The sequence below is a fragment of the Gavia stellata genome, chromosome 6 (genome assembly GCF_030936135.1).
Source record: "Gavia stellata isolate bGavSte3 chromosome 6, bGavSte3.hap2, whole genome shotgun sequence".
NCBI classification, from domain to species: Eukaryota; Metazoa; Chordata; class Aves; order Gaviiformes; family Gaviidae; genus Gavia; species Gavia stellata.
Genome location: NC_082599.1, coordinates 44,302,903 through 44,329,662, shown reverse-complemented (window position 1 = coordinate 44,329,662; position 26,760 = coordinate 44,302,903). Strand labels below are relative to the sequence as shown.

The 26,760-nt window shown below is 37.0% G+C and overlaps 1 protein-coding gene across 1 annotated transcript; it reads left to right on the top strand.

Annotated features, from left to right (window-relative positions):
• Positions 1-354: 354 nt before the first annotated feature.
• On the top strand, positions 355-26,617 carry AZI2 (5-azacytidine induced 2). The gene is made up of 8 exons (XM_059818475.1): positions 355-451; positions 10,235-10,464; positions 12,902-13,027; positions 13,341-13,440; positions 15,186-15,334; positions 17,927-17,985; positions 21,344-21,459; positions 24,261-26,617. Exons 2-8 carry the CDS (start codon positions 10,240-10,242, stop codon positions 24,647-24,649), a joined length of 1,164 nt encoding a protein of 387 aa, XP_059674458.1. The 5' UTR covers positions 355-451; positions 10,235-10,239; the 3' UTR covers positions 24,650-26,617.
• The last annotated feature ends 143 nt before the right edge of the window (positions 26,618-26,760 follow it).

Below are 26,760 nucleotides of genomic sequence, written 5' to 3'. Positions count from 1 at the left end.
GCCGCCGTGCCGGCCGTCGCTTCGCCTCCCGGGTAGCAGGCGGGTGGAGGGCGCTCGGAGCCAGGCCCCGGCCTGCGCCCTGGCGGGGGAGCTGGGCCTCCCGACGCGCTCCGCTCGGGCCCCCCCCGCCCCGCGCTTGCATGCCGGGATTTGTAGTCGCCCGCCCTCCCCGGTCAGGCGGCCTCTCTTCTTCCGGGAGCAGCGGGCGCCCGTTGGCGGGAGAGACGGGCCGAAGGACCGAGGTCGCGTCACGTGAGGCGTTTGTTGACTTCCTCGACAGGCGGGGGGCGGGGCCGGCGCCCCGGGAATTTACAGCGGTGGCGGAGGCGGACACCGTGGCTGGGCCGGCGGCGATGGGAACCCCAGGGGGCCCGAGCGGAGACCGCGACGGCCTCTCCGCCGAGGTTGCCGCCCGTTACTGACCCGCCTGGCCCGAGCAAGGCCCGGAGAGGTTGGTCCTGGCGCGGGGGAGGGGCCCCGGGCGGGCGGAGGGGGCCGAGGGAGGCTGACTGTGGCCCGTCGCCTGTGTGCGGCCCGGCCCCGCGGCCTGCCTCTCGCGAGGGATCCCCGGCGGTGCTGGGGAGCTTCGTGCCCCGTTGCCCGGTGGAATAGGAGCGGTGGTCCCTGCGGCCGGAGGCGGTTCTGGCCGATCTTTAGTTTATCTTCCTAAAATACGGTCGTTCTCCTGGAAGGAGCAGGTTGGGAGAGTCTTGTGTGATGTCGCTGCCTGCTTTTGCTGTACAGGCGAAGGGTGACTGGGTAGAGAGGGGCATCCCTGCTGTGGGACGGTGAGCGTAGTTTAAAGGTGCTGCTAAGGAGTCAGGAGTGGGCCTTAGGTAGGCAAGAAAACTGGCCAAAAAGCTGCATCTAATTAAGCTGAAAAAGTGGGTGAGTTCTTAGAGCAGCAATTTGTGTGTTAGTACAGGGGGATCTGGCAAAGGAAGTGAACCAGGTAGGATTATTGGTGCAAGATGTGAAAACAAACATGATGAAATACTGGAGCAGACTGGAATACAGGTGTTGCAGGCTGCGTTGGGTTGGAAGAAGGGAGAACGGATGAGTGTGAAGATAGTCTTATATGCTAATGATGCTTTCAACTTTTAAGAAATTACAGTTTAAACTCCTGATGTTTCACCTGGTAGGGAATTACTCTGATCTCCTTAAATAAATCTGTCTCCCGGCAACTTAGAAGTGAGAGTAGGTTGGGCTGTAAACTGTTCCAGTGAGTGGTTTTAGGAGCTTTTGTATTTCTCGAGGAATCCCTTAATTCCCCTGCTGTCTTAAGCTGTGTGTATGCAGTAAAATCAGCATATTGGAAGCCAGCTCTGGAAAAAGCGGAGTGAGGGGACAGTTATTGTCATAACAGTCAAGTCTGCTCTGGGCTCTGAGAAATGTTATTGTTAACTATGGGAAACATTTAATTTCCTGAATATTGGTGTGTGATCAAATGCTACTACTGCTAATAATACCAGTTATCTGTTAGCGTGTGTATTTCTATCATAGAAACCAAAACAAATCTAAGATACTACTACATTTCATTCTTTGAATAATTGGTATTTTATGAAAGAACTTGTGATAGAAGTAAGTGATGATTGCACTATAACAAGTAGGAGACTGTTACCCCAAATTCTAACCACAATTTTTGAGCCAACAACTCTGAGTGAAGTCAGAAGGCAGGAAACACTGGTTGAGTGAACTCTAGATCAGATTATATGAGGGTTTTAGCCACTTCCCCCCAAAAAAGCTCACATTTTTTCTAAAACTACTTTCCCCCCGCCCCCTTCCCCCCCCCCCCCAGCCCTTGTATGCTACGGTTTACAGTCCAGAAAAGTATAAAGTGACCAGGATATAAGCTAGGTTATGTTTTACAATGAAAATTAAATAGTAAAAAGTTTTTTAAAAGGGCAAAGGAGATGAAGTGACATCTTTGGGCAACAAAAATGGGTAATAAATTTGAGATTATTTTAAGATTGCCTAAATTTCAGCAAATACTCTGATTTGGTATTCAGTATGTTTGATTTCTATGTGATAGTTAAAAGGTGAGGAAAGCATGAAATTATCAGGTCAAATACATGAACAAACTATATTCAGTATACTCAGGGTGGAGAAATAGAGTAACTTCATCTCACAATGTTGGAAAAACTGTACATGAAGTTGCAAATCCAGTAACACTTGTTCTTATGATACCAATAGAAGCACTGAATTGGGGATTGTGTGTTATGACTAGAAAATGTTAAATGAGGGATATCTATTTAGGAAAGTGAATGCTACCCTGGAAAAAGTGCAGACCTGTTACTGCACATGCTATCGATACCTGATTTCTTTAGAATAGATTTTGAAGAAAATAAGCAAAAAGGTAGAAGTAAATGGGATGAAATGCAATGTGGATTTACCTTTTGATACATGTTTTCATTCTTTCACAGGTATTTTCTAAACAGAGGAAGTCTAGGTAGAGAGTCTGTATTCAGTAAAACAGTTACAGTGGCAACGAGAGCCAGTTTGTTAAAATGGCGATGATAGGATTAACACAAGAGTCAGGCTAGTAACTAGCTTGGTAGAAGTCAATGGTGGGTTCTGCTGAGGGGGACTTTCAGAGACTCCATACGTACATGACTTATCCACAGCCAACTTTGCAATCGGTCTTATGTTTTTGCTATATGTTTGTACTATAATTTCATTAATTAAGTATTATTTACATGATTTATATAGTATTTTTTTATGTGGAGTTCTTAGTGTATAAAATGGTAGATGCTACTAAATTTTGACAATACGTTTGGGGAGAAGAAATTAAATGGAAGTGAAGCGTAAGTAACTTGACCATTCAAAGTCCTTTGTGTCCTTTGTGGAAAAGGGAGCCTAGATGAGATTATCTAGCACCCTGTCCAGCTGTGGCTTGAAAACCTCCAGATGTTATGTTAGTGAATTGCAGGATGACCAAGGGCCATCAGTGGAACTCAGTTTAACTTGCCTTTTAATAGCTGTGACAGGTGAGGTGTGTTTCCAGTTGAATCAAAAGTTAATGCAATTATACAAGGCTTTCATAATACCTTATCACTGAACTTGTGAACTTATTGAAGGTGAATTAATATGACACTTGAATTGAGTAGGAGGAAACTTACGACTGGGAGGTAGGACCTACTGTTCATTTTACAAAAGAAGATTTAAAAAAAAAAAACCAAAAAACAAACCCTCTTAGCTTTCATCAATAGTTGTTCTTTATAAATATTCTGAAATGGGAAGGAATGAACACCAACAAAAGTGTCTATTAAAATAACATTCAGTGTTATCATGAGAACATACGGGTTTTTCAGTAACCTTTGAATATACTTACATTTGGTGCTAGAAAGGTTTAACAGTCAGAAGCAATCTTGCTCCTACTTGTGTTTCTTTGGCAGTATTGCTTCTAATTAGTTTCAAGATTAAATTTGAAAGTTTAATAAACAGGATTATATTATGTTGAGCAGACAATATTTAATTGACTCCAACTTTTGAGGGTTTTTTCCCCTCTTTCTGATAGTTGTCAGGGAAGTGATTACTGTGACAGCATCCACAGAAAGGCAAACTGAATACATTATGATGAGGATGCATAGGGTTTGCAAATTAGCAATGAAGATACTGGAGTGTGAAACTGTTCAGGTGAAACTGTTCAGAGAAAGTAAAATTTATTAAGCACCATTGTCATAAAATGGGCTTTTCAGTACTTTTCTTGTGAGAGTAGATTATTTATTGTAAAAAGCTTAAGATAGAAACAATTGCCTGTTGTACCTAAGGAGATTTTGCTTGGCTCCTCTAGCTTACCCCGATGTTCACGATAGATGAACTACAGTGATCTGGTTTGTGAGCTTAGAGACAGTAACCTTCCATTTCCTGGAGGCAGCAAAATGAAAGTGATTTGGAGGTCTGATTTAGCTGATGTGCTGACGTGTTTCTGAAAGAGCACCAAGTATGCTGAGGCTGCAGGGCTGTGCCCTTTTACACATGGACACTTAGGGAGTGCTTTGGGGCTGTGGACTTTGTCCATACAGAAGGATAAGCAGTGGCCAAAGCTAGCAGCTACTGAGATGGGGGCGTGCAAATTTTTTGCTCTAAAAATGGAGCAAGTATCTGTAAAAAGCAATGTCTCTCTCTGTAGAACAGACTGTTCACCACTGGAATCAAAGAGAACTGAAGATTTCTGAGGGAGAGATGCAAAATGATAGATGCTTAAAGAGACTGAAAGTCTTGCTTGTTTTAGCATGATGTGTCATACAGTCCATATACTGTGTGGAGTTTTTGATGCTGACTGCAGGAATTCTGTATTTTTTGTTGCTGTGCTGGAGTGTCTTTTAAAAAGAAAAAAGCAGTACAACTTTTCTGAAATTAAGGTGTGGGCTGCAACACACTCATTCAGGATTCCTGTGGATCAAAGGCATTTCTTGAATTTAATGTTTTATTTTTACGTCTATATGCATATATACACCCTTCTATGTAAGGCAAGTTAAACCAGTACAAAAATTATACTCTTATTATTAACAGCTGGAGACTGTTCATACTACCATTGTGAAGTCAAACCCCTCAAGTCTGGAAGGTAAACAAAGTAAAATGATTCAGACTCTCAGTAGCCTTGAAAAAAAAATCAGGAAAATACCATCTTGAAATTATTTTCCTTTGACATTTGGAAATATTTTGAAAACCGTTCCACTCGCTTTCAAATCAAAATATGGGGCAAAATGGGAACCTGCTCAATACTGGGAAAATGTTAATGTAATCCTGCTTTTACTGTCTCTCCTCCTGATCCGAGAATAAGATTAGCATTTCAAACTACAGAAATTTGTGCAGTGGTCTGCTTGCTGTTAGAGCCTCTGCATCCTGTGTTCCTCCTATGTAAAATGTGTTTTATATTTCACTACCTCCCATGGTGTTAATGACTAATATTTGTAAAGCTCTATGAAGAGAAAGGCTATATTTCTGCTAAGCGTTAGTAAGAAATGGGAAAACATTCTTATTCTCAAGATATTTAATATATTAAATCTTAAAGCTTGTTCTATAACCCGCATTAAGCATCCATGATCAACAGAAGTGGTTTCTGGAAACCATTCTTTTCTACAGTATGTGAAAGGAAACTTAAGTGGTGCCATCTCTTCAAACTTGTATGCTTATAAAGAGTGGGCATAATTACTCCTGCTAGAACTTAATACTACAATATTGTCAACTACTTAATACTGTCAACACTGTATTTGGGTTGTTTGTTTGGGTTTTTTTAAAAACATTGATTATTTAATACAAACACTAGTATTGATACTCATTTAATGTATTTATTTTTGGAAGCAAAGATTAAAGTCCTTTTAAATAGGCTGTTTCATGTGCAGATCATTCTAAAAAAAAAGTATAAATGGAATGTGTTTCTTTGTCACAGGCAAAAGTATTAGGGAGACCTTTCTTGGGATGGGATGTGTGGTACATGGGATTGTAAAGCTTGCTTTAAGTAGGCCAAGATGGACATCAGTTGTATTCATAGACATTAACTTGTCTGTATATCACTTTAAATATTTTAGTGGGCAATCTTTCACTTAATCTGTACTAGAGTAACCAGTTAATCTCATGAATTGCAACTGCAGAGTGTTCACAATTCACTCAAGTGCTTCAGAGTGACAGCTCTGGGGCATTTGCAGCAGTGCATACAGGCGTAGCTTTGAATTGGAGAAGTCAAACAGAATACAACACGAACAGAGGTCTGTGGTTGGGCTCATTAAGCCATCCTGGCTTACTGGCACTGCCAGATTTCAGGAGTCGTAACTTGCGGAATAATCTAATGCATGTATTGTGTCAGAAAGTACTTCTTTGATTGTTGCTTACAGTTCCTATTTTTTAAATGATATAATATAGTATTGGAGAAACTAAATTTTGATTCCTGACCTTAAAGAATAAAATTAAAGGCTACAGCTCTAGTCAGGGATTTCTTACAGATATAGCCCCATTTTGTATCGTTTTTTCTTCTAAGGGTTTCATGAGAGAGTTTCTTATGGAGAAAGAAGTATTTGTGAGTGTGCTTTCTCTTTTTTTTTTTTCTTACAGCAAAACAAAGAGCTGGGTGAACTGTGCTTTGCACCATGACCTTTATAGAACTGCTGATCTTACACTGTTTTAACAGCCAGGTTTTATTCTTGTATGAGCTTATATCTTTTATTGGCCTTTTAATACAGGCTTAGCAGGTGCTGGAGGAGTAACTGTGCATTTATTTTTTTCTTTGGAAATAGTTCAGAAAGTTTTTTGCAGCATAGAGGTAAACTGTTAGGGGCTTTTTTGTTTTCTTTTTTAGATTGTGTTGATTTATTTAGATATATTTAGCAACACTGCTCTAATTTTTCTAATGTGACTTTTTCCTCATGCTTATCTAATGTATACCACAGTTAGTGGTGTATATTTTTATAACTTACTTTTGAGTCATCATGCACCTATCCAATACAGAAGTGATAGCACTTTTAGAAAACGTCTATCATATAGTTCCGTAGACTGTGAGATTTGAAACTTTTTGAAATATGCAATAAAAGGAATATTTAGTAAGCATAGGCAACAGACTGATGTTTACTAATAGAGTTAACTGTTAAAATTATTTTATATCAACTTATACCTGAGATTTGATAAATGCATTTTTTTCTTCATTTTTTTCTTCTGCAAAAATTGTAAAAAAATTATAGGAGTTTTTTTATAAACTGTGTGGTTTTGTAGAACAACTATTATGGGAGAAAATGGGGAGCTATTTAGAATAAAATAAGTAAAAACTTTTCCTTTCACATTGACTGACAATAGCATCATGAAATCTCTTAGAAATCATAGTGGCTTGTTTACTTTGTGAAGAAAAGATGCTTTCAGTTTCAAGAGTAGTGCTCCTTTCCAAAAGCAGAAATGTCCTTTAAGAGGTAGGGGGAAATCTCAAAATACAAACAGCTTCTTGTTTTCTGACTGTCTACGCTATGGCTTTTTGAAGTGATCTTATGCTAAACTTCGAGTAATATAAGTATTTTATTATTATATTTCCTTCATGTCATGCTCTAAAATTTTGAGTAAATTGGTGTTCAGTGGCATTTAAATGTCAGTTTATGTAAATCTGTCCATTTATTTGAAAGTGGTGTCTGTCTGAAGTCTTGATTTTTGTTTCCATGTTGCTGGGCATGATGACAGTGGTGATTTGAATCGTGTTTCTTGTAAAGCTGATCGTAGCAGTGTAATACGGTATGTGAATATTAATAATACTTTATGTTAATATAGATAATGAAAGATAAAAATAAAGTATAGAGAATGTGACTGTTGTGACTTTCCCTTCTTGACAGGCTGTTTAGCTTCCAGTACAGAGAAGCACGTTTCATGATAATTTTATTTATTTTTAATAATTGAAGCAAAAAGTTTAAAAATCGCATAATTCCTTCTGAATATCCCACTTACTTCATTTAAGCCTTTGTAAAGTGTGTTGCCACTTTCCCCTCCAAAGTGGTACATCATCAGATCTGTTCTTTAAAGGGATGAGCTAAGAAGAAGGTGTCTTATTTCAGTACGTGTCTCTCAGGAGAAGTAGACTTTTTTGTAGGCAGTTTGTCGTCACTTAGTTGCAATAAGATTAGTCAAAAATGTGTATGTCAGATCCTTCTGAAACAGTTACCTTGTGTGTAGAAATTCAGAAAAACATGTATTACAAGCCCCTTTCAATTATGTGGAATTATATGCTTGTCTTCTAAATAGCATCCAGTGCTGGCTTAGAGAGCAGCATCAGAAAATCAGAGCTGAATAATCCTGAAAACTAAATGAGATCTTTCAAGTGAAAAAATCTTAGTGTAACTAGTGCTCTTGGTAGGTACAGGTTAAGTATACCTGAATTTATAAAATGGTATTTGTGTATGCTGAGTCTTACTTGGTCTTGCTCTTTTGGAAGCTCATAAAGGCAGGAAGTTTTAGTTAGCAAAATACAGAATAAATATGATCTCATCTTCTGATGATGTGTCCTGTTCTCCCTTATTGCCATCTCCTGGTGGAACTGATGTGTGCAAGAAATAGGGAATGTATGATGCTCAAGTTCAGGAGCTATAGGAAGGTGTAGGGATAAAGATGTATTTTATGTACAAGGTCACACAGTCTGCTGCTTTCTTCAAGAGGTAATGATAAGCTGTGACACTTCTTTAATGACATCTGAGTCTAGTGTTCAGAGAAAAGGAGATGTGTTACCTTGAGAAGGCAAGATCTTGGAATTTGATGAGATGGGTGAGAAGACTTGCAGGGCCCTTGGTAAAACGGGGGAGGAAAAGATAGTATGTTATGCTCATCTTGGAAGGCAAAATGAGCAATTCCTTCAGTCAGTTAATGCAGTTTGAAAGATGTAGTGCTTTTGGTCAAGGTCACCTTGTGCATGGAGTGGTATTATTCTTGCAATGAAAAGGAAGCAAACCTTTTTTGCAAGGCTCTTTCTAATTAAGTATGAGGGAGAGCAACAGACAAGGGAAGCTTAGGCTACCTGTTTTTTAGAATACATCGAACAGTATGCAAGGCATCTGTTCGCCTCCTGAAGATAACCATTAAAAGGACTTCAGTTTTGGTTTGTAGTTTTTTTGTCTTTCGTCACTGTTGCAACTCCATTGCTGTCTATTTAGTATAAATGAGCTGTCACAGTTTTTTTTTTATCGTGTTGTCCTAACTGGCTTGGAGCAAATTGAAACAAATATGATAACAGCGCCATTGTTCAGCTATAGCTGTACTACAGCTCTTCACAATGCTGCAGTCCATGTAGCTTTTCCATTGCTAGCACGGTGAGAGAAATTTAACCACACAGATAAGCTCCAGGGCAGTTGATCCCGTTACCTCTTAGTATCGCTAAACAAATGGAAGTCTAGTCTGCAGTTAAATAGCAGATACACAGTAGAGGCAGCAGTTATGGCTGTGGGTTTTTTCCCCACTGATGCCTGTCTTTCCTGCAATGTTCTGCTGGTCAGGTCAGTTTTCTGTTGAAATAGCTTTTTCCTACAATACAAACTATCTTCATTATGCTCATTTCTTTCATTCCAGCATTTCTGTTGGTTCATTAGCTAATCATCAGGAACCTAAGGATTTGTTCAAGGGGAAAAAATAAAAATAAAAATCTGCTTTTAGTAGAAGTAGCGTCAGTAGTTTTTTTTTTTTTTAAGTGGGGGCAGAAATTTTATCAGATACTGTATAGCATTTGTTAGTATTGCATATAAATGCAAGGAATATTAATCTTCACAACTAAATAAGTATGAGCTGTGTCTTTTTTTTGTTTGGTTGGGTTTGGGTTTGGATTTTTGGGGGAGTTTGTTTGCTTGTTTTTAAATCAACCCCCTGAACTTGTTCCTGACAACTAGCAATATTAAGGGGAGTGCTGTTGGGGCTTTTCCCTTGAGGCTTGGAGTTCAAGAAAGTACATGGAGTTTTTTTTTAAAGGTGCTGTTTTCTTACTGAATGTTTTGCTATGCCTAAATGATATGTGTTATAATGAAAACTCAATCTAATGGTTACTTTGCATTTGTCATTCCAGTGGATTTGCCTAGTATTTTAGGGTGATACTTTTCTTACGGTCAGATTGTTGTCAGTTTTCTCCATGCATGTTGAGGTAGATCATGTTATTGAGTATGTTTTCATTCTCAACATACTTGCAGTCAAGAATTACTGTGATTATTGTTCAGCAGGATGTTTTCTACTGTGACCAAGTAAAGAATAGCTGCTCATGCAGCCTCTTTAAGGACTAATGCAAGTGTACCTTAAGATTCCATTTTAAAGTTTGGCAAAAGTATAAATATTTGCATTTAAGAATGAAGGAGATTTGGCACTTGTGCTCAGGAACCACAGTAGTTAGTCAATTTCTTGCAACTATAGTCTCTTTTACTGCTCAGTGCTGACTTGCAAAAACTCTGACACAGTATTCCTTTGGAGTTCAAATATTTAATACCAGCCAAATTCTAGAATGGTGTTAAGCCCTAATAAAAATGAATGTGGGGGTTCATAAATCTGATGCATACTCAAAATATTTTTATGAAGTAATAGTGAAAGATGCTTCTTTTCTAGGCAGTGTATTTTCAGTGTATAATGGGTTTCAAGATTTTTCTGCAAGATTTAAGATATTTCCTAATTATTCAGTCTTGTCATACTTGGACAGAAACACCCTGCAGTATTATTCTGGAAGGTTTTCAGACTTGAGACTCTTGATGAATTTGTCTTTGTGAAAATTTTGCACTCATATCTGTCTTTTTAACAGCTGTCATGGAGGAATTGGTAGAGGATGACATCTGTATTTTGAACCATGAAAAAGCAGACAACACTCATAGGAGAGATGGGGAGATTCCTGTTTCATCTTACAGTGGAGATGAGTCTGTTGCCTCACACTTCGCACTTGTCACTGCATATGAGGATATCAAGAAACGGCTAAAGGAGACAGAGAAGGAGAACTCCCTTTTAAAAAAAAGAGTGAGAATTCTAGAAGAGAAGGTAGGAAAAAAGTTGATTTATCAGCTTCTGGTAGCAGCTACTTTTTTGCTCCTGTCTAGATGGTGGAGCAAATGGTTTAAGTATTTAAAATACGTACTTAAGATAATTTCCAAGTTAAAAACTTCGGGTAAATTGTTTTACTTGTTTAAGAGAAACACAGTTTCCTCCTCTGGTAGTCTAGTTACATCATACTGGGATTTTTGATTCTTACTGGGCATGTATGTGATGCAATGCAGTAGTGCCCTGCAAAGACACTAGCTTTGATTCAGAAAGACGTGTAGTTGCATTGGAACGTTTCTGTATTTCATCTACCTTTTCATGGTGTTCATTAACTCAGGCACATGTGACTTAGTATTGTTGATTAGTGAGGTGCCAAGTCTATAGTCAGAATCCAGGGATTGTCTATCAAAAGAATCTCTTGGGCTCAGCATACTGAAATGACAAGGGAAAACTGGTTGTTAAAAATATCTGGCTAGGTCTACCTAATACCAGTCTCAAACATGAAATACAAAGTTGCAATGCTTAACATAGAGGTCTTGGCTAGCGATTTTTTGATTCAGTAATTCTAAAACATAAAGGAATCTAGGAATTTGTTTTATATGCAGTTTTATATGGCCTTAGTCTAGTGAAGTTCATTAAAGCTAAAAATTGACCATGGCGCAGGCTTTTCTCCCCCAGTAGAGAATGCTATCATTAAACGTATATCCATCGTTCAGCAGTGAGTGTCGTTGTACTGCAGAAAGTCTTGACTTCGATAGATTGCTTTCTTTCCAATATAAGATGGAAAGATAGATCCTAGAGTTAGACCTGAGACATTTATTAGGACTTAGTCCTAAATATGTGCTGCTGACTCTTTAAAAGCTTACAAACTATGTATGTATTATTGTGGCATTGGAATGAAGAGCTTGAGTCACACTTGGTACAATTTTCAAACACTTATTCAGGAATTCTTGGTGACTAGTTTGACAGGATTGACTTTCTGTCAAACAGCAAAACTTCCTCAGCACTTTCTTTATGTACGGTCCTGGAGGGGTGTTGGGGATAGGAATATTCTCTGAACCATGCTGAGTGTAACATCTTTTACGAGGTTACTCAAAATCACAGTAAACAGGACTCGATGACCTTGACAGTCCCTCTTAGTCTTGTGTCTTTTGGTTTGGCCTAGTTCAACTTAATTGTCTTGAAGATGATACTTTGTTTTCCATAGAGAAAACTTTTGTTTTAGTATGTGAATACCATAAAAATGCTTCCATGAAAGAGGGGCATTGAGAAGGCCTAGACTGTTAAGAACTGACTTTCAGTCTTTGTTAATGGCTAGTATACCTGTATGATAAAAAATACATGGGGTGTTACCCCTTTTGAGTTTTAAATTTCAAAGTGTATGGAAACTTCCAGAAAGTTTGTTAAGGCTTATGTTCGTTCTGAGTGGCTTTATTTGGAGAGGGGGGTGTAATGTAAAGGACAAAACTTAAAATGAATATTACATTTTGAGGGTCAATACAAAAAGCAAGGGGCAGAAGCTTCCTATTTTTATGGCTTGCTTTCCCGAACTTTCTTTCAAGCAAACACCTAAAAGGGGAGGTATTTAAGGTAGATACATTCTGTCACCTCTGTTTTTTTGTGTGTGTGTTTCTTAATTTTTAAGAAAATGCATATAAATCTGTCGCAAATATCTACATTAGGTACACTGAATGTGTTTAAATGCCTGAACATTTTAAAGCAAGTGTGCAGAATAAACAGAATAAAAAGGATAATGCAATACTTAGTCAAAACAAGAACTTTCTATATGGACAGGTATAATTTGATGTAAGACTTCTCTTCTTACTGTCTTATTAAAAATACTGAATATATTTTAACTCTGCTCCCCTCTTTCTGACAACCTAGTTGATAGTGTTTATTCCATCTTGCTTGTCTCTTGCTTCAGCGGGCAATGAGGTAGTGGTGACCTGGAAGTTAAGTTATTTGTAAAATAATTCTGCTTTGGCTTTTCTTACATAAATACACTGAAAAACATACTGAAGTTAAGAGTCATTAAAAAATTACATGCATTTTCCTCTTCATTTTCCATATGTTGTGTCTTTATATGCTTAGAACTCTTTTTTCCAAAAAGCAGTTTGTACATCTTCAGAGCCTGGAAAAAATATGATTAAGGGCATGTCAGTGTGAGTAATCATGACTTGTGGATGGTTTTTAAATACTCATAGCAGTAAACTAGCAAGCATTAAGCATGGTTAGAGATTGCAGAATTTGTAGATGGCCTTTCTTGTGCTTCTGTAAAAAATTTTGGTCCATAACAATGTATTTGATTAGTTTATTTTCTAAACTTTAACAGCTTTTTTTTTTTAATGTTGCAGACTGTACTGTTGCACTTTGAAAATTTTGCAGTTCTCAATATAACATACAAAACTCTTATTTCTCATGTCTGTTAAACTTTTAGCTGCTTGGCTCCCGACTGGAAGAGGAATGCAGTTCAGTTGGACGTGAACAAGTAAATAAGGCATACCAAGCCTATCGAGAGGCCTGCATTGACCGAGATAATCTGAAAAGCAAACTGGATAAAATGGTATGCTTTTTTAAGTAATTACTTAAATGCATGTTATGTAAGTACTGCATAGTTAGTAAATGTTTACTGTAGAATGAATTTTATTTGCTGAAGATCTGTGGTGTTTATCACGCCTTTAGGTTTTTAAAGTACATGATGATACTTTATGTAGGAATAACAATTTTAAGTATCTCAATTTTATTACTGAGCTAGGCTAATGCTAAAAAAAAAAAATCAAAGCAAGAGTTTTCTTGTTTTGTTTTTTAAAAAAAAGTTGAATTGTCAGATATGATTGAAAAAAGCTTCACAAATGGCTTCCCCCCCCCAAAAATAGATGAAAGACAGTGCGGAATCCTTGAAAACCTTGAATGAACAGTTGCAGTCTAAAGAAGTAGAGCTGTTACAACTAAGAACTGAAGTGGAAACTCAACAAGGTATGCATTTGGTTACTTCATCTTAATGTATGTTGACTAGTCTTAGTGGTTATATTACGATCTCAGGGCGTGAAGAGGTTTAATCCTATATAGTGGCTAGGTAAGACAGGAGTATACTGCAGTGAGGTACCTTGAGCTTGTATAGGTGGTGTTCATTCTTGTAAAAGGTGACAGGCATGTTTTATTATCATAGATGAGGAGCTCCGTAGTAAAGATCTGAGGCTGTCATGTTCTTCCACTGTGGGTTATTTAATAATTTGAGAAATGTGCACAACCTGACACTTTATAGACTAGTCATGTACATCTCTGGACCCAACACCTTTTTCCTCAGAGTGGGCTGGGGGTATACTTGTTCAAGTATCAAACGCTATCCAGTCGATACCACTTTCTCTGGTAGCTGCAGATGATCTGATATATGGCTTTGTTTCACTGCTGGGATATGACAGGTACAAGAGGATGTTGTACAGCAATAGCTGCAGTCAACAACAGCTATTTAAAGGGCTGGGGGATAAGGAATGGTAGAAGGATGCTGGTTGTAGAGAGCCTGGTGGAAAGAGAAACAAACAGTGTACCCTGGCAATTCCAAAAACCCACATCCAGCTTCTGTTACTGCCATTGTGAAGAGTGCTGTGTAGGTGATAGGTATGTAAAATAAAACACTATGGAAGAAAAAAAAAATCTTTATTAATGTACTGTTACAAGAAAAGAGAAGAAAATGCCCTCTGTGTAAAGTTAGAGATGTGGACTGGACTTCAGATTCTGTACAAATGCAGTCATTTGAAGGGTGCTTCTAAGTATTGCTGTGCTTGAAATGGATTACTTTCCAAGAGGACCTCAAGCATGTAATGCACTACTTCAATTGCACAAGTTTTTAAACTTAGAGGAACAAAGCACATGTAGTATTAATATCATTGTTAAGGACATCATGGTTTAAGGAGGTAAGAAGTACAGTTGATGAAGAGAGCTCTGAAAATGTGGTGATTTCAAGCCTTATTTAGTAATCAATTTTACTCATAAGTGGGCTCTGAGTACCTTGTTTAAGAAAAATCGGTGTAGCTTAAGCTTGTTTAAATTGTTAGATCTGGAAGTGAGTGTACCACGCAGTTGAAGACTGGAGGGTTTTCTTCCTGTCATGTTTTTCCTTTTTCTTCCTGTTTAACTAGCCTCCTACTACTGATTTGATGCTAGGATTGTCTCAAGTTGCTTCTTAATAGACACCATGTGAATTTTGTTCTGTCTAATAAAAAGACTTATGTAACTGCTAGACTTCACCTTTTTGTTTTGATTGTATCTTTTGTAGTTCTTTTTGGAACTACTTGGTATTAAACTTGGGGAAAAACTTAGGGTAAATTATGTAATGATATAAATCGGAGGGAGGAAAAGGCTTATGTTTTCAAAGCATGTAAGAAGTATGCAAGTTGGTGTATATATCATGCGTGTTTGCCATTAACAGATTTTTGTATTTCCAGTGCCTTTTATGCTGTTACTTCCTTTTTCTTCATGTAAAGTCTCTGGTGCATTTGTGGAAAGTAGGGGTCCGTACTTTAAACTCGAAAAATAGACTACTACTCTGCCAACAACTTTACCAGTGTTACTATTTCTCTGTTGTTGTAGACTGCAGTTTCTTCAGAACGTACAGGATAATTTTTTGTAGGGCATGGCCTGGTTAAGGCGAAACCTTACATATTGAGTTACGTTTCTTGAACTGAGACTGAAATCTGATTGTCTTGCTTTTCTTCTTACAGTGATGAAAAATCTGAATTCTACTCAGTCCAGCTGGGAAATAGAGAAGCTGAGCAGTGACCTGAAAGTGCATGGTCTAGAACAGGATCTAGAAAAGCTCAAGCAAGAGTGCAACAGTCTCAGAAAGGAGTTGAAAAAACTCAAGCAGAAGGTACCTTTATCTTTAAGGAATTTTTGTATTAACAGATTTGTCTGTGTTAAGCATTATTTTAAATCCCTTGTTCAAGCAAGTATAGGGTAAACAAAGAGATATAAAGTATATAACTGAGTGAAAGATGAACATCCTAGTAAAATTAACGTTAACTATTCTCATAGACTGGGTTGTTTCTTGGAAATAGTACACGTACATATGAGAAATTTCCCAGCTGTTGCCCACGTAACAACAGAAAATAAAACTTTACAATTTCTTTTAAGTAGCCAATCAAATCTAAGTGTTCTATGCTGGTATTTGTCTTGGGCTGGAATTCTTAGAAAGTTTGGGCAAGACCTGGTTTGTTTGGGTTTTTTGTTTGTTTGTTTTTCTTTTAAAACAATAGAACGCTTATGTTAAAAGATATCCTGAACTATGTTTAAGGAGCTCTAGCACAGCAGGGCAGTTCCATGAAGCTTGACAGGAAAGTGAATTTTTGTAACAAGGTTTCCAGAATCTTGCTATACCTCTTTTAGTGCTCTTCCCTGCCATTTCTGGGGCAAGTGTCAGTTGTGACGGACTCGTTGTGTAACGTAGATGTGCTTAAGACTCTCAAAAAGGAAATTAAGATATCTTAACAGTAATAAAATGCATTAAATTTATAAAAATTATGTCTCATGCATGCTTACTGCTTTACATGATAAAAGGTACAGTGGCAGTCTCCAGGACTCTGCAGTCACATTGAAGTTACACAATAAATTTAAAATATTTAAATGTGATTGTTTGAAGAGGCAGATGATTTTAGGTTCCTTATGGTCATTAATAATTATGATTATGTAATCTTGAGTCACATATTTGAGTGAGCTGATATTCAGGGTATGTAAGACTCAGCCCCTCCTGGGCATTCAGGGACCAGACTAGAGCTAGCCTGAACTCAAGTCCTTCTCCCCTGCTGCCCTCAAAGCATATACAGTTGGGGTATTGGGTTCTCAGCACTGAACGGGCTTCTACAGATCTGCTGCTGTCATGCCACACTCCTGGCTTACGCGGACAGGGTTATGTGCATTGAGATTGTCTTGTCTCAGGATTAGTCTGTGTTTTTTCCACTAGGTGGGGATAAAGCACGTTACCTGGAAGGCATGTGAGGTGTTTTGTTAACTTCTGATACTGTTGGTTGTTGTTTTCACTTGTACCTGGAATTCTTTTAGGTGTTTTCAATAACTTGTAAATTCCAAAGGCCTACTGTAACTTCTGTGCAGTTCTAGTGTCTTCGGATAGCTGTACAGAATAGAGTAACAGCTATATAAATAATTGAAGATTGCAGATTGTATTGTGAGAATGAATGTTGCTAGAAAGAACAGACTAAAATGGCAGTTGTAAGGAATACTAGATATGATGTTGTTTAAATAATGCTTATGTCAGCAGCTTTTGTTGCAAAGAACAAATATAAGGAACAGCTTTTTTTTTTTTAAAATGTCATTTCTTCTTGATCTTGGTAACTGCTTTCTATTTTCCATAGGAAATAGAAAGGTACAAGTTTTCAAATGTGAGGTAATATAGCGCAACTGTTTTGTGGAGGTTTTTTTGTCTGTTTTTCTTTTTTAACCATGAAATTGAATCTCTGATGGGTGGTGGTGGGAAAGTCTTCTGGAGGGGGAAAATTTGTCAAGTGAAATACAGGGAAATGTGATCAATGGGCAGTGACAAGTCAGCATTGTTTCAAACCCAACTGGTATTTTTGTTACTACTGTTTTTAATAAAATTAGTTAGCATTTTCAGATTTTTTTTTTCCTACCTTAGGCAAGTATACTTTCTATTTTTTTCTATTTTTAGATATTTGATATTCACGTTTTGCATTGTAGTTGATGCAGTGTGTACATTATATTGACAAGTTGCTTGAAATGTGTATAGGCCTTCATGAAGCCACAGTAACAGGTATCAAATTCGTAACAGCTTTGGCTAGAGGGAAGGGTAGTAGGAAGGGAACATGAAGAGAAGGAATATGAATGAGAACTCGTCACAGGTGAGGGTCTAATAGAAACATGACTAAAGAAGCAAGCCCAATGTTTGATTTGTTAAACAGTCCTGTTAACTTCAGTGAGGCTGCTTGTATGCACGATTTAAAGCAGTCTTTCAGACTCGAGGGGTATAAATTATGTTCTATTATAAAAGTAACTCGTGGAAGTAAATCTATACCAAAACAGTTTTCTTTAATTTAAAGGTCTTTATATACCAGGGCAGGGAAGGAACAAGAGAAGACTGATTACTTTTTTTAAATGGAAGTCAAAAGTCTTTCTCAATTTTTGCTTTTCGAAGAAACACAAATTCCAAGAGCTCAGTGGTTTCTAAAAAAAAAAAAAAAAAAAAAAGAAGAGAGAGAGTATGGTGGTGGCTGAGCAATGCTTTCGTATAAGTAGGTAATTTAAGCATTTTTAAGTGGAAATTATTACTAGAAGTCTTTATGTCCATTTTGAAAACCACTGCAGCCAACACAAATGAAGACTACATCACTTCTGAATTTTAATATTAGCAAACTTGTAGTTTCACTTCAGATAGAAGATCTGAAATCATATGTTCATTCCTTCTCTGTTTTCCCCTCACTGTGTTATGCAGGAGCAGGCTCAAGACGAAAATCCATTAAATGGAGACCTTCAAAGGCAAAACATCCAGAGGTATGAAAATGAAGTGGCTTTCATGTTTTATTTTTAGTTTACTGAGGGACAGTTGATTGAACAAGTAAATATTCTTGCAGCGTGTTCAAATGGGTTATTTCAAATTACATAACCTAATTTCAAGTCTAGGTATACTGATTTAGCAAGATAATTGTAATTTTTTTTCTTTGTTACGTTGGTAGTCCAGGATGATAAGAAAACATTTACATTTTCAGATTGTTGTACAGAAAATGGAAATTAAATTACTTTGTATTTAAAAATCAGCTTTTTAATAGTTAGTTGACTTGAGGAGGTGGTAGATAAATTTTGAAGTTTCATCCCAGCTATAGAATATCTTCATTCTGCATATGGGGAGGTTTCTGTATTTGCATAGGTGATGGCTTCAGATCTTCGCATAGTGTTGGAACATACATTCTTTCTTAGCACAGTGCAATAGTATTTCTACTAAAAGACATTTTAAAGGATTTTTTTTAATATTGAGAAGCTATTGTGTGACCTATTCAAAAAGAAATAGCAATTTTCCAGAAAAATGCTAACATATCAGAAAGCATTTGTTTTCATTTTGCAGCCGTTCAAATAGTAATTGTGCTTATGTTCTAAACTCCTATATTATCCTTTCCTGAGTATGTGTGCCATATGAGAAAGTGTATACATATCCTTTAGTTCTTTATGCAAAAGAACAATTCATGAATGCTTGAAAGTTCCCAAATGTTCTGTCTTGCAGAAATGAAATACTAACTGCATCTCTTATACCCAGTTATGCCTATTTGTGTAATTACATGATTTTCCACAAGAGGGAAGAGTGGTCCCTCATAATGACAGATTGTTTAGTGTAATACCTTGCTGCTTACTTGGCTACTGAAGAGATGGGAAAGGAAATCAGTCACTGAAAGGCAACAGCACAGATACTTCTTTTCATATGTTCTCTGGCGTAATGATGATACTATACACGCTATACACAAATTACACTTTCACCTTTCACCTTGACTGGAGAGCTAGCTAGCTAACACTTTTTCTTGTGGTTTCTGCTGGAGCTTCATAGTCAGTCTTACACGCTTGATAAAAGGTGTTATCTCAAGGTAAAGCAGTTATCTCTCTGATCTGCCAGAGCAGATTTATTCCACAAAGTGATGTTCAGGTGGCAATCATCTGAATTAGCATATGTACAGTATAGTGTTTAATAAATGTGTAATGTGTACTGATTATGTAAGCCCATCCAAAAATCTGTGGTAAAATTGAAAAACCCCCTATGCGAAACACTTGTTGTAGCAAGCAATCCTGCTGTTTATGGGAGATGGAGGCATTTGCAGTTAGTTAACTTTTGGGAAAGTAATTATTTCACATTTGTCAGCAGCCTGCAAATCTGACTTTAATTTCTTCGTTTGCAAATCTACTTTGCTGTAGATTTAGATAGGCTATCATATTCAGGGTTTATATTACAAGTTAGAAGGCAGCATAGGATAAACTTCCAACCACATGGAATCCTTGGTCTTCAACTGCAAATTCGCTGAAAATTAGGGTTTGCAATGGGATTCTAGGTCAGTATCCACAAAACCAATTAAAATAAGTTATGTGTGATTTAAGTGGAATTCTCGTACCTGCGTCCTTTTGCAAAATGCTTTTAAAAGCGCTAAATGCATGTTACAAAATTTATCTAAGCACTTCCCTTCTGGTTGGTGGCTGACACTGACCTGTTCTTATATTTACCACTTCTGTATTAAATATATCAAAATAGAACTGTCCAATAACTTTGTTATATCAAACTTTGTTTGATCTTATTTTTGAGACCAAAACACGTGAATAATTAAGAGTGCTTGCCACATTAACTTAATTTTAAAATTGTCATGTCTTAAAAATTCAAAGAGCCAAATGGATTCTCCAGTATAAATGTCCAGGTTTAGCTGAACTTCTTGAAATACCAGTTCTGAAAATTTTAACTTTATCTATCAGAATTGCTGATAACTAATACATTACCTATTAAACTATCAGCTTCCTCTGTTCTTTTACAGAGTTTTTGAATCTGAATTCTTGTATTCTGGGGAAATATTTCTGCGCATAGAAGAAGGTTTAACTTTTTTGATTTAAGGGAACTCTTAGCATTAACTTGCAGAACAGAGTAATAGCTGTTTCTCACAGTGCTTTTGAACACATTCATGTCTGATAAATTTCATGCAGGAGTGGTCCGAACTTGCTAATTTTAGAGGGATAGAAAACTGTATATATGCATGTTTGAAAATACAGTTGTTATATAGCTTAATAGTTCTTAATCATTTCAACAATAGTTTGAAGTACAGAGCTGTTTTCAAATAAACATCTTTGAGGTGAATATAGTGAGGAGGAAAGAAATATTCTGAAAACTCTCATCCATGATAGTTGTTCTCAATAAATGTGTTGAGCATTAAAAAAACATTAAATCATTTATTTAATGTTTAAGTTGAAGTAACTGCATCTTCATGTCTTTGAACACTAAGTTAATTCTTAATCAACATAAATGTGGTGTTCAGTGAGCCTTTGCTTGAAATTTTACCACGAAACATATGGTGATGCTGACTTTTCTGACTTTCTTGTTCTTGATTTTCTTACCAGCTAATAACCTGGAACTTCAATGTTGGAACAGCAGTGCTATTGCTAACTATGTTTCCCATATTATGCTGTCTTACCAGAGAATTAATTGTCACTATTTTTTTAAACTGTTGGATAAGGCACTGTTGTAATAACATAAATCAGATGACTTGAATATGAAACAGTATGTTTTATATTTTAGTTTGGTCTGTATGTGGGTGCTCAGGTTAGATCTCTGCTGTCTAGTCTGAATTCATTGCAGCAAAATGCATGGCATAAAGACCCAAATACTGATTTTGACTGAATATTTAAAACCATGATCAATTAACATTACTAGGATCATAATATATGATGGTGTGTGTGGTCATTTATCAGAAGCCATTCAAAGTTAATACTCTACTTTGTTTGCAGTCTAGTGTCCATTTAATGTATTTATTAAAAAGTATTCCTTTGAGATTACTAATTTTATGGTAAGATGGTCAGTTTTAAATAATGAAATTGGAGAACATGCTTTATATTTCTTTCCATTTGGGGAACTTGAAATTATTAGTATCATCTAGTATGTTAATATATAATAATTATATATTGTCATATGCAAAAGTCAAATAAAATATACAAAGGTCCATCAGTTTAAGATGCTCAATTCATTTTGAATTATGGTACTCTAGTAAAATTGGTGATGTATGTCAGGCAAAAATGATTTATCAACAGTTAATGCTTGATAAGCATGTTAATAGGCATGAGGGTGCTTTAGAGATGGCAAATATTTAACTTCCAAAAAATTTTGTTTTGAAAGTGTGCAACAAGCATATTGGGAACTGAAGAGAGAAATGTCTAATTTGCGTCTAGCGACTGACATGCAAGCTGAGGTTCTACAAAAACTGAAAACAAACCCAACAGCGACCAAGAAAGGCAAGTCAGTTGTTTGCAGTAATAGACCTTGCAAACACAAACCGTTGATTCAAGCTGTAGCATTTTAAACAGAAACTAGCTATCATATCTTATCAGAATCTCATCAATTGAAGTTGATAAGCTAGACTATATTATGGTTCCAGCCTACCCATTTTTTGCTTTTGCTTCTGTCTCATACTGGTCAACTTCACACATAAAGGTGTTGCTGATGTGTTTTTTCTTCAGTACTGTATTCTGTTCCCCTTGTGGCTTTTTTCTCAGTCAAGTGTTGCTTATGTGCACAAGGCTGAGGTGTTAAGTTTACTCGTATTTGACCTTTTACCACAACTACTTCATATTAGGGGGAAAAAATCTTTTTGCAAACACAGTCTTTTTTTTCCCAGTATGGAATATATAAAGTATTAATTTGGCAACATTTTAAAATCAGACTTTAAATAGACTGAAATTCCTTTATTGTTGTGTTTTTCTTTACATTGGCATTCAGAAAAGTTGTCTTTTCTAGCAAAATGCTAGGCAAGATGACATTTTCTGACTGTCAAATACTGAGATGGCAAAACTGCCTTACTTCTGCTGCTACGTTGCAAATAATTAAAGGGAAAATTATTTCCACGTAAAACATGTATAATTTCTATGAGCAGTTCATCAGGTGGTTCCTCTGTTTCATACATACATTTCTCTCAGAGAGTGTTCTTACTCTGGTGAGGCCAGGCTACCAGTCTGACTGTTTATCGCAGTGTTTATTTCCTTCATTTTCTGCTCACTTCAGTGGTGGTATTTATTGTGTTCAGAATACAGAAGATGCCAGTGAAAGACAGTGAACTTGGCTACAATATATTGCTGACAGTCTCTAATGTCCCTGTCCATTACAAGATCAAGACATTTTGTTTCTAAACACCTTTGATTGGCTCGGTAAGAGAGCGATAGGATTCACCTCCAGGTCAATCACTGCCTTTCTCTGTGGCCAGCAGTGATGAGTGATCACTCTCTGGTACTTGGCTGATAAATTAGCAACATATTTTGTAGACTTGATCATGTTGTTACCGGGTGGGTCAATGTTCTTACAATTCTAAGACATGTTTGGCAGATAACTGAAGCAGAGAAACTGGGAACTGAATGATGTTTTTAATCCTTCAGTCTGTTGAGGTTTGATGTGATCATGTAGCATCTTTCTGTCGTTATTTTTAATTTGGAGTTATTTGTCTTGCCACTACATGGCTACTGATTTTTCTCTTCTCCTACTTGGTGAACGGTCTGATTTTCTGCCGTTCCTAATGCAGTTGTACATCCACAGCTATAAAAGGCATTTTTGATTAATTGGGAAACAATGGATTTTTGCTTTTTACTATATAGGCTTTTTTCAGTAATTTTTTCAGAAGTATGTAAGAGTGGACAGGCTTGGCAGAAATGAAAACTGTATTTATTTTTTCATTTACCTTGCTTGTCAGCCACACTTATAAATGCAATGCAGATATATCTGTGCTTATATTTACAGAAAAATCTTGGCTTATGCAAAATATGGGTAGAACTGACTTAAAATTTCTACTTCCTATACCTGCAGTACTAGGTATTTTACTGCATACAAACTAGTTGGTGCTATAAGAGGTGCGTAAAGTCTGCAGAACGCAATGTATTCATTGCTCTGTGTGTGATGTTAACAATATTAGTTAACATGCAGATTCTGCTTAGCTGTCATTTATGTATGGAGGCATTTTCACAAACGTGTGTCCATTTATGAGGCTTTTTTTTACATTTTTCAATCCATTTTCAGTGTATTCCATTTTTCTTGAACTTCTAAAGGTCTGTAGGCCTCAAATTGCTTTTTACGCCTGTCAGCACAAAGAGGCCAAATCCAGTTCCTTAGCATGTCTGTCTTTCAGATACAGTGCCTGTGCTATTGGAAAGTGCTTTTGGCTGATGTTTGCAAATTGGGTACCGCCTTTTAATTTTTAGTGACAAATGGAAGTTGTATTCTTTGACCAAGATACTGGCTCCTCTTTCTGTCCCTTAAGAACTAAAGTTACAAATCACAGTTTGTACTCAAGATTCATAGCCGTTCTAGAAAACTACCTGTAAAACGTGAGTTTCTTTAACTGCAGGAATCATTACATGTTCATGTAAATTATTGGCTGTCTGTTCAGATGTGCATGGAAGGTGCAGCTCTTCCGGGTAGATGCTGTTCTATTTCAAAATCCTCCCCTTCCTAGCATGGTTTAAAGCCCCTGGAATTTCAGATGGCTGAACATTGATTGCAGTCTGTCGCTTTCCTTTCAGAAGTCAGACAGTAGCGCAGCACAGAGAACTTGTGAGCACCATGTGTTTCCCTCTTACTGCTTCATGGACAGTGGGAATTCAGGTTCTTGGCAGCCTGAGAACACAACTTGTTAAAAGAATCAATAGAGTAGGAAGAAGCAGCAGCAAGCTCTGTGTGAGCCATGTTCTGAATCTGGTCGATTTCTCCAAGTGCAGGAAAATCCTCTCTGTTTCAGCATTCATTCCAGTCATGTCAAAAAGATGATCAGTTTATTTGTGTTCAGGTGGGAACTGGGAGGTTTCCTTGCTGTTGGGTATATTTTAGACATTGCAATTTCAGGATCTCTGATTTATCTTGCAAAATCAGACTGAGGAGGTTAGTATGTTCTGTTCGTAACTTTTAAGTAGTTACTGAAGTAAAATATGGTCTGAAAATTTGTAGCTTGAAAACACTGGGTTTAACATACCTGCTATACTGTAGTACATTCGGAGTATATGGAAAATGCGTTACATTATGTAACTTTAAAATCTTTTTTATCTTCTTTCTTCAGCTGCCTCTGCTGCACCAGTACAATGTGTTGACTTGGACATTTCAAAGCAGAATTTGACGCCTGGGATAGTCTATAAAAAACTCTCACAAAATGATAAAGTACTCTGCAATGCTGTGTCTCCCCCTCTGCCAAGAGATATAAAAATCCCATCTGAAAGGGTGACTCTACAAGCATGGACAGATGAGAGGCCCGTTCCAGTTGATGGCAAAACATTTCAGGAACACCATTCTTATGGAAAGAGCTCTCTGGAAGATAATTCCTGGGTATTCCCAAGTCCTCCAAAGCCTAACGAGAATGTGTTTTGGGAAATGAAAAATAAAACAACTTTGTTAAACTGTCCAGCAGACTACCTGGATCAGTGTAATCAAAACTGTCTGCACAAGAGTTAAAGTTTTTTTAGAATGAACTGAGGCATTTTTAGAATGGTTCGGAATAGGCACCTTAATGCTTGAACTTTAAAGAGGGAAAACAAACTGCCTGAAATGTTCGTTCTTTATTTTTAATTCTAGTTCCGAAACAGAAAGCCTAGTCTTCCACTGCTGTAAATCAAGAGCAAGTTCCTTGAAGTTAAAGCTGTGCTGGTATTATGTAAATATAAAGAAATCTAGCATGGGGCCTAGATAGTCTTGTACTGCAAATGGCATACATTTGCAAAAGATTACACTGAAAAGTGAGTTCTTGGAATAAAACCAAGTAATCCAGTTCTGTATTTGTTTGCTATTTGTATGTTATCAAGAAAATACTTGGTATCCTGTGTTAAAACTTGTACCAGCTCTGAGCTTATTTTTTGACAGTGGTTTGGTTTTTTTCAGTGTGAGAATTGGATTATCTCTCCCTTCCTCCTTTCAATTAAGGTTTTGATTCCTCTGGTTTAGAAAAGCATTTTTATGTAATTTTTAACCAAGAAAGGTGAGATTTTTTTTGCCACTTTCTAATATAAATCAAGATTTTGACAAGAGAAGAATCACTCCTAGGCTATCCTGTTTAGATTGCACCATTTTGGGCCTTATTGTGAATGATACAGGATCATAAGTAATGCTGCTGAACACTGAATCCTGGCCGTTCAGCTTGTTTCCCTCAGTTCGTGCTGTAGGAAACCAACTTAATTCTGCGCACAGCGGTGCCTGCCACAAAACTATCCTGTTCACAGGGCAGTTATCTTCATTGTGCCTCCTCTGCACAGCACCAGAACCTTGACTGTTGTATTTGTGTGGTGGTGAAGGCTACTAACTTTTCTTTTTAATAAAGAAACAAAGCCTTAATTTAATCGGACTAGGTGTTGTAGCATCGTTGATATATGTAAAAAGTATCTTGTGGTATCTTCAGTATGCCACTGAGAACTAGAGTTATTTGAATTGCAACTGACTGCTTTATAGATTATGGGTGTCCAAGTACTACTTTTTTTTTCCTCTTACGGCCAATAACTATTTTTACACAAGTACAATTTATGCCTTTTTTTTTTTTTAAACTGCTCTGTTTCCTATCTGGCTTAATACAACAGGGTTAAGTGAAATGCCTTGACTGCTCAATACATTGAAGAAAAATGCTTTGTATTTTAGATCCATGATGCCTACCTTGTAATGGGTGGGAAGACACTTAATACTAAATATGTTATTTACAGATGGGTGAGTGGGTGAAGCATTTAACTTCACAGGTCCAGCTTAAGATCAGTATAATAAAAATTAATTTCTCAGCTTTTTAGTAACAAATTACCTTAAAATTGCTTGCAAATACATGAAGCAGCTACGACTGTAGCATAGCCGTAATAACGACAGGCTGTAAAAGTGTTACCAAGGTGCTACATGACCTGTGTGGTTCCAGACACTTTCTTCCCTGTGGAGTAAGTACTTCACATAATGCCCATCTTCTTCTCTTCCAGTTTATCTATCGAAGTTGAAAAAATGCCTTCCAGATACCTTCTACTGTATTAGCAAACAGCATACATAAATAATGTTTCCCATTCACCAGATATTGTTTTTATTGTTCTATTATCTTGCTCACGTATACTGGCTTGTCTGTGATTAATGGAAATAGTGTCAGATGCTGGAATTTATCCTGACCAATGAACACAGCTGACTCAGGGGAGTACAATTTCTTGGAAAGTAATAGAACAAAACCCAATATGCATAAAACAAATGCAAGTTACTAGGCTTTAGCTGAAAGAACCAACTACCTGTGTAATAACAAAGCAGCAGAAAACATTTCTCATGTGGCTGCAAAAGCTATATGGTATCTAGTTCTAATGTAGCCTACTTTTTGGGGTTCCCCACCTCAACACTGCAGAGGTTTTTTATTAAGTAATGTATTATCCAACAGACATCAACATGATTAATACTTTGATTTGTGCAATGAAGGAATTCGACTGTGTTAAGATTTTTAAATAAATTTATTTTTGTTTGAAATTGGTTTCACTCACAAATCTTTCAGTATTTGGCACAAAATTTTTTACTTGGTTTTAATTTCTTGATTGTGTATAAAGGTAATTCCAAATACAAACAAT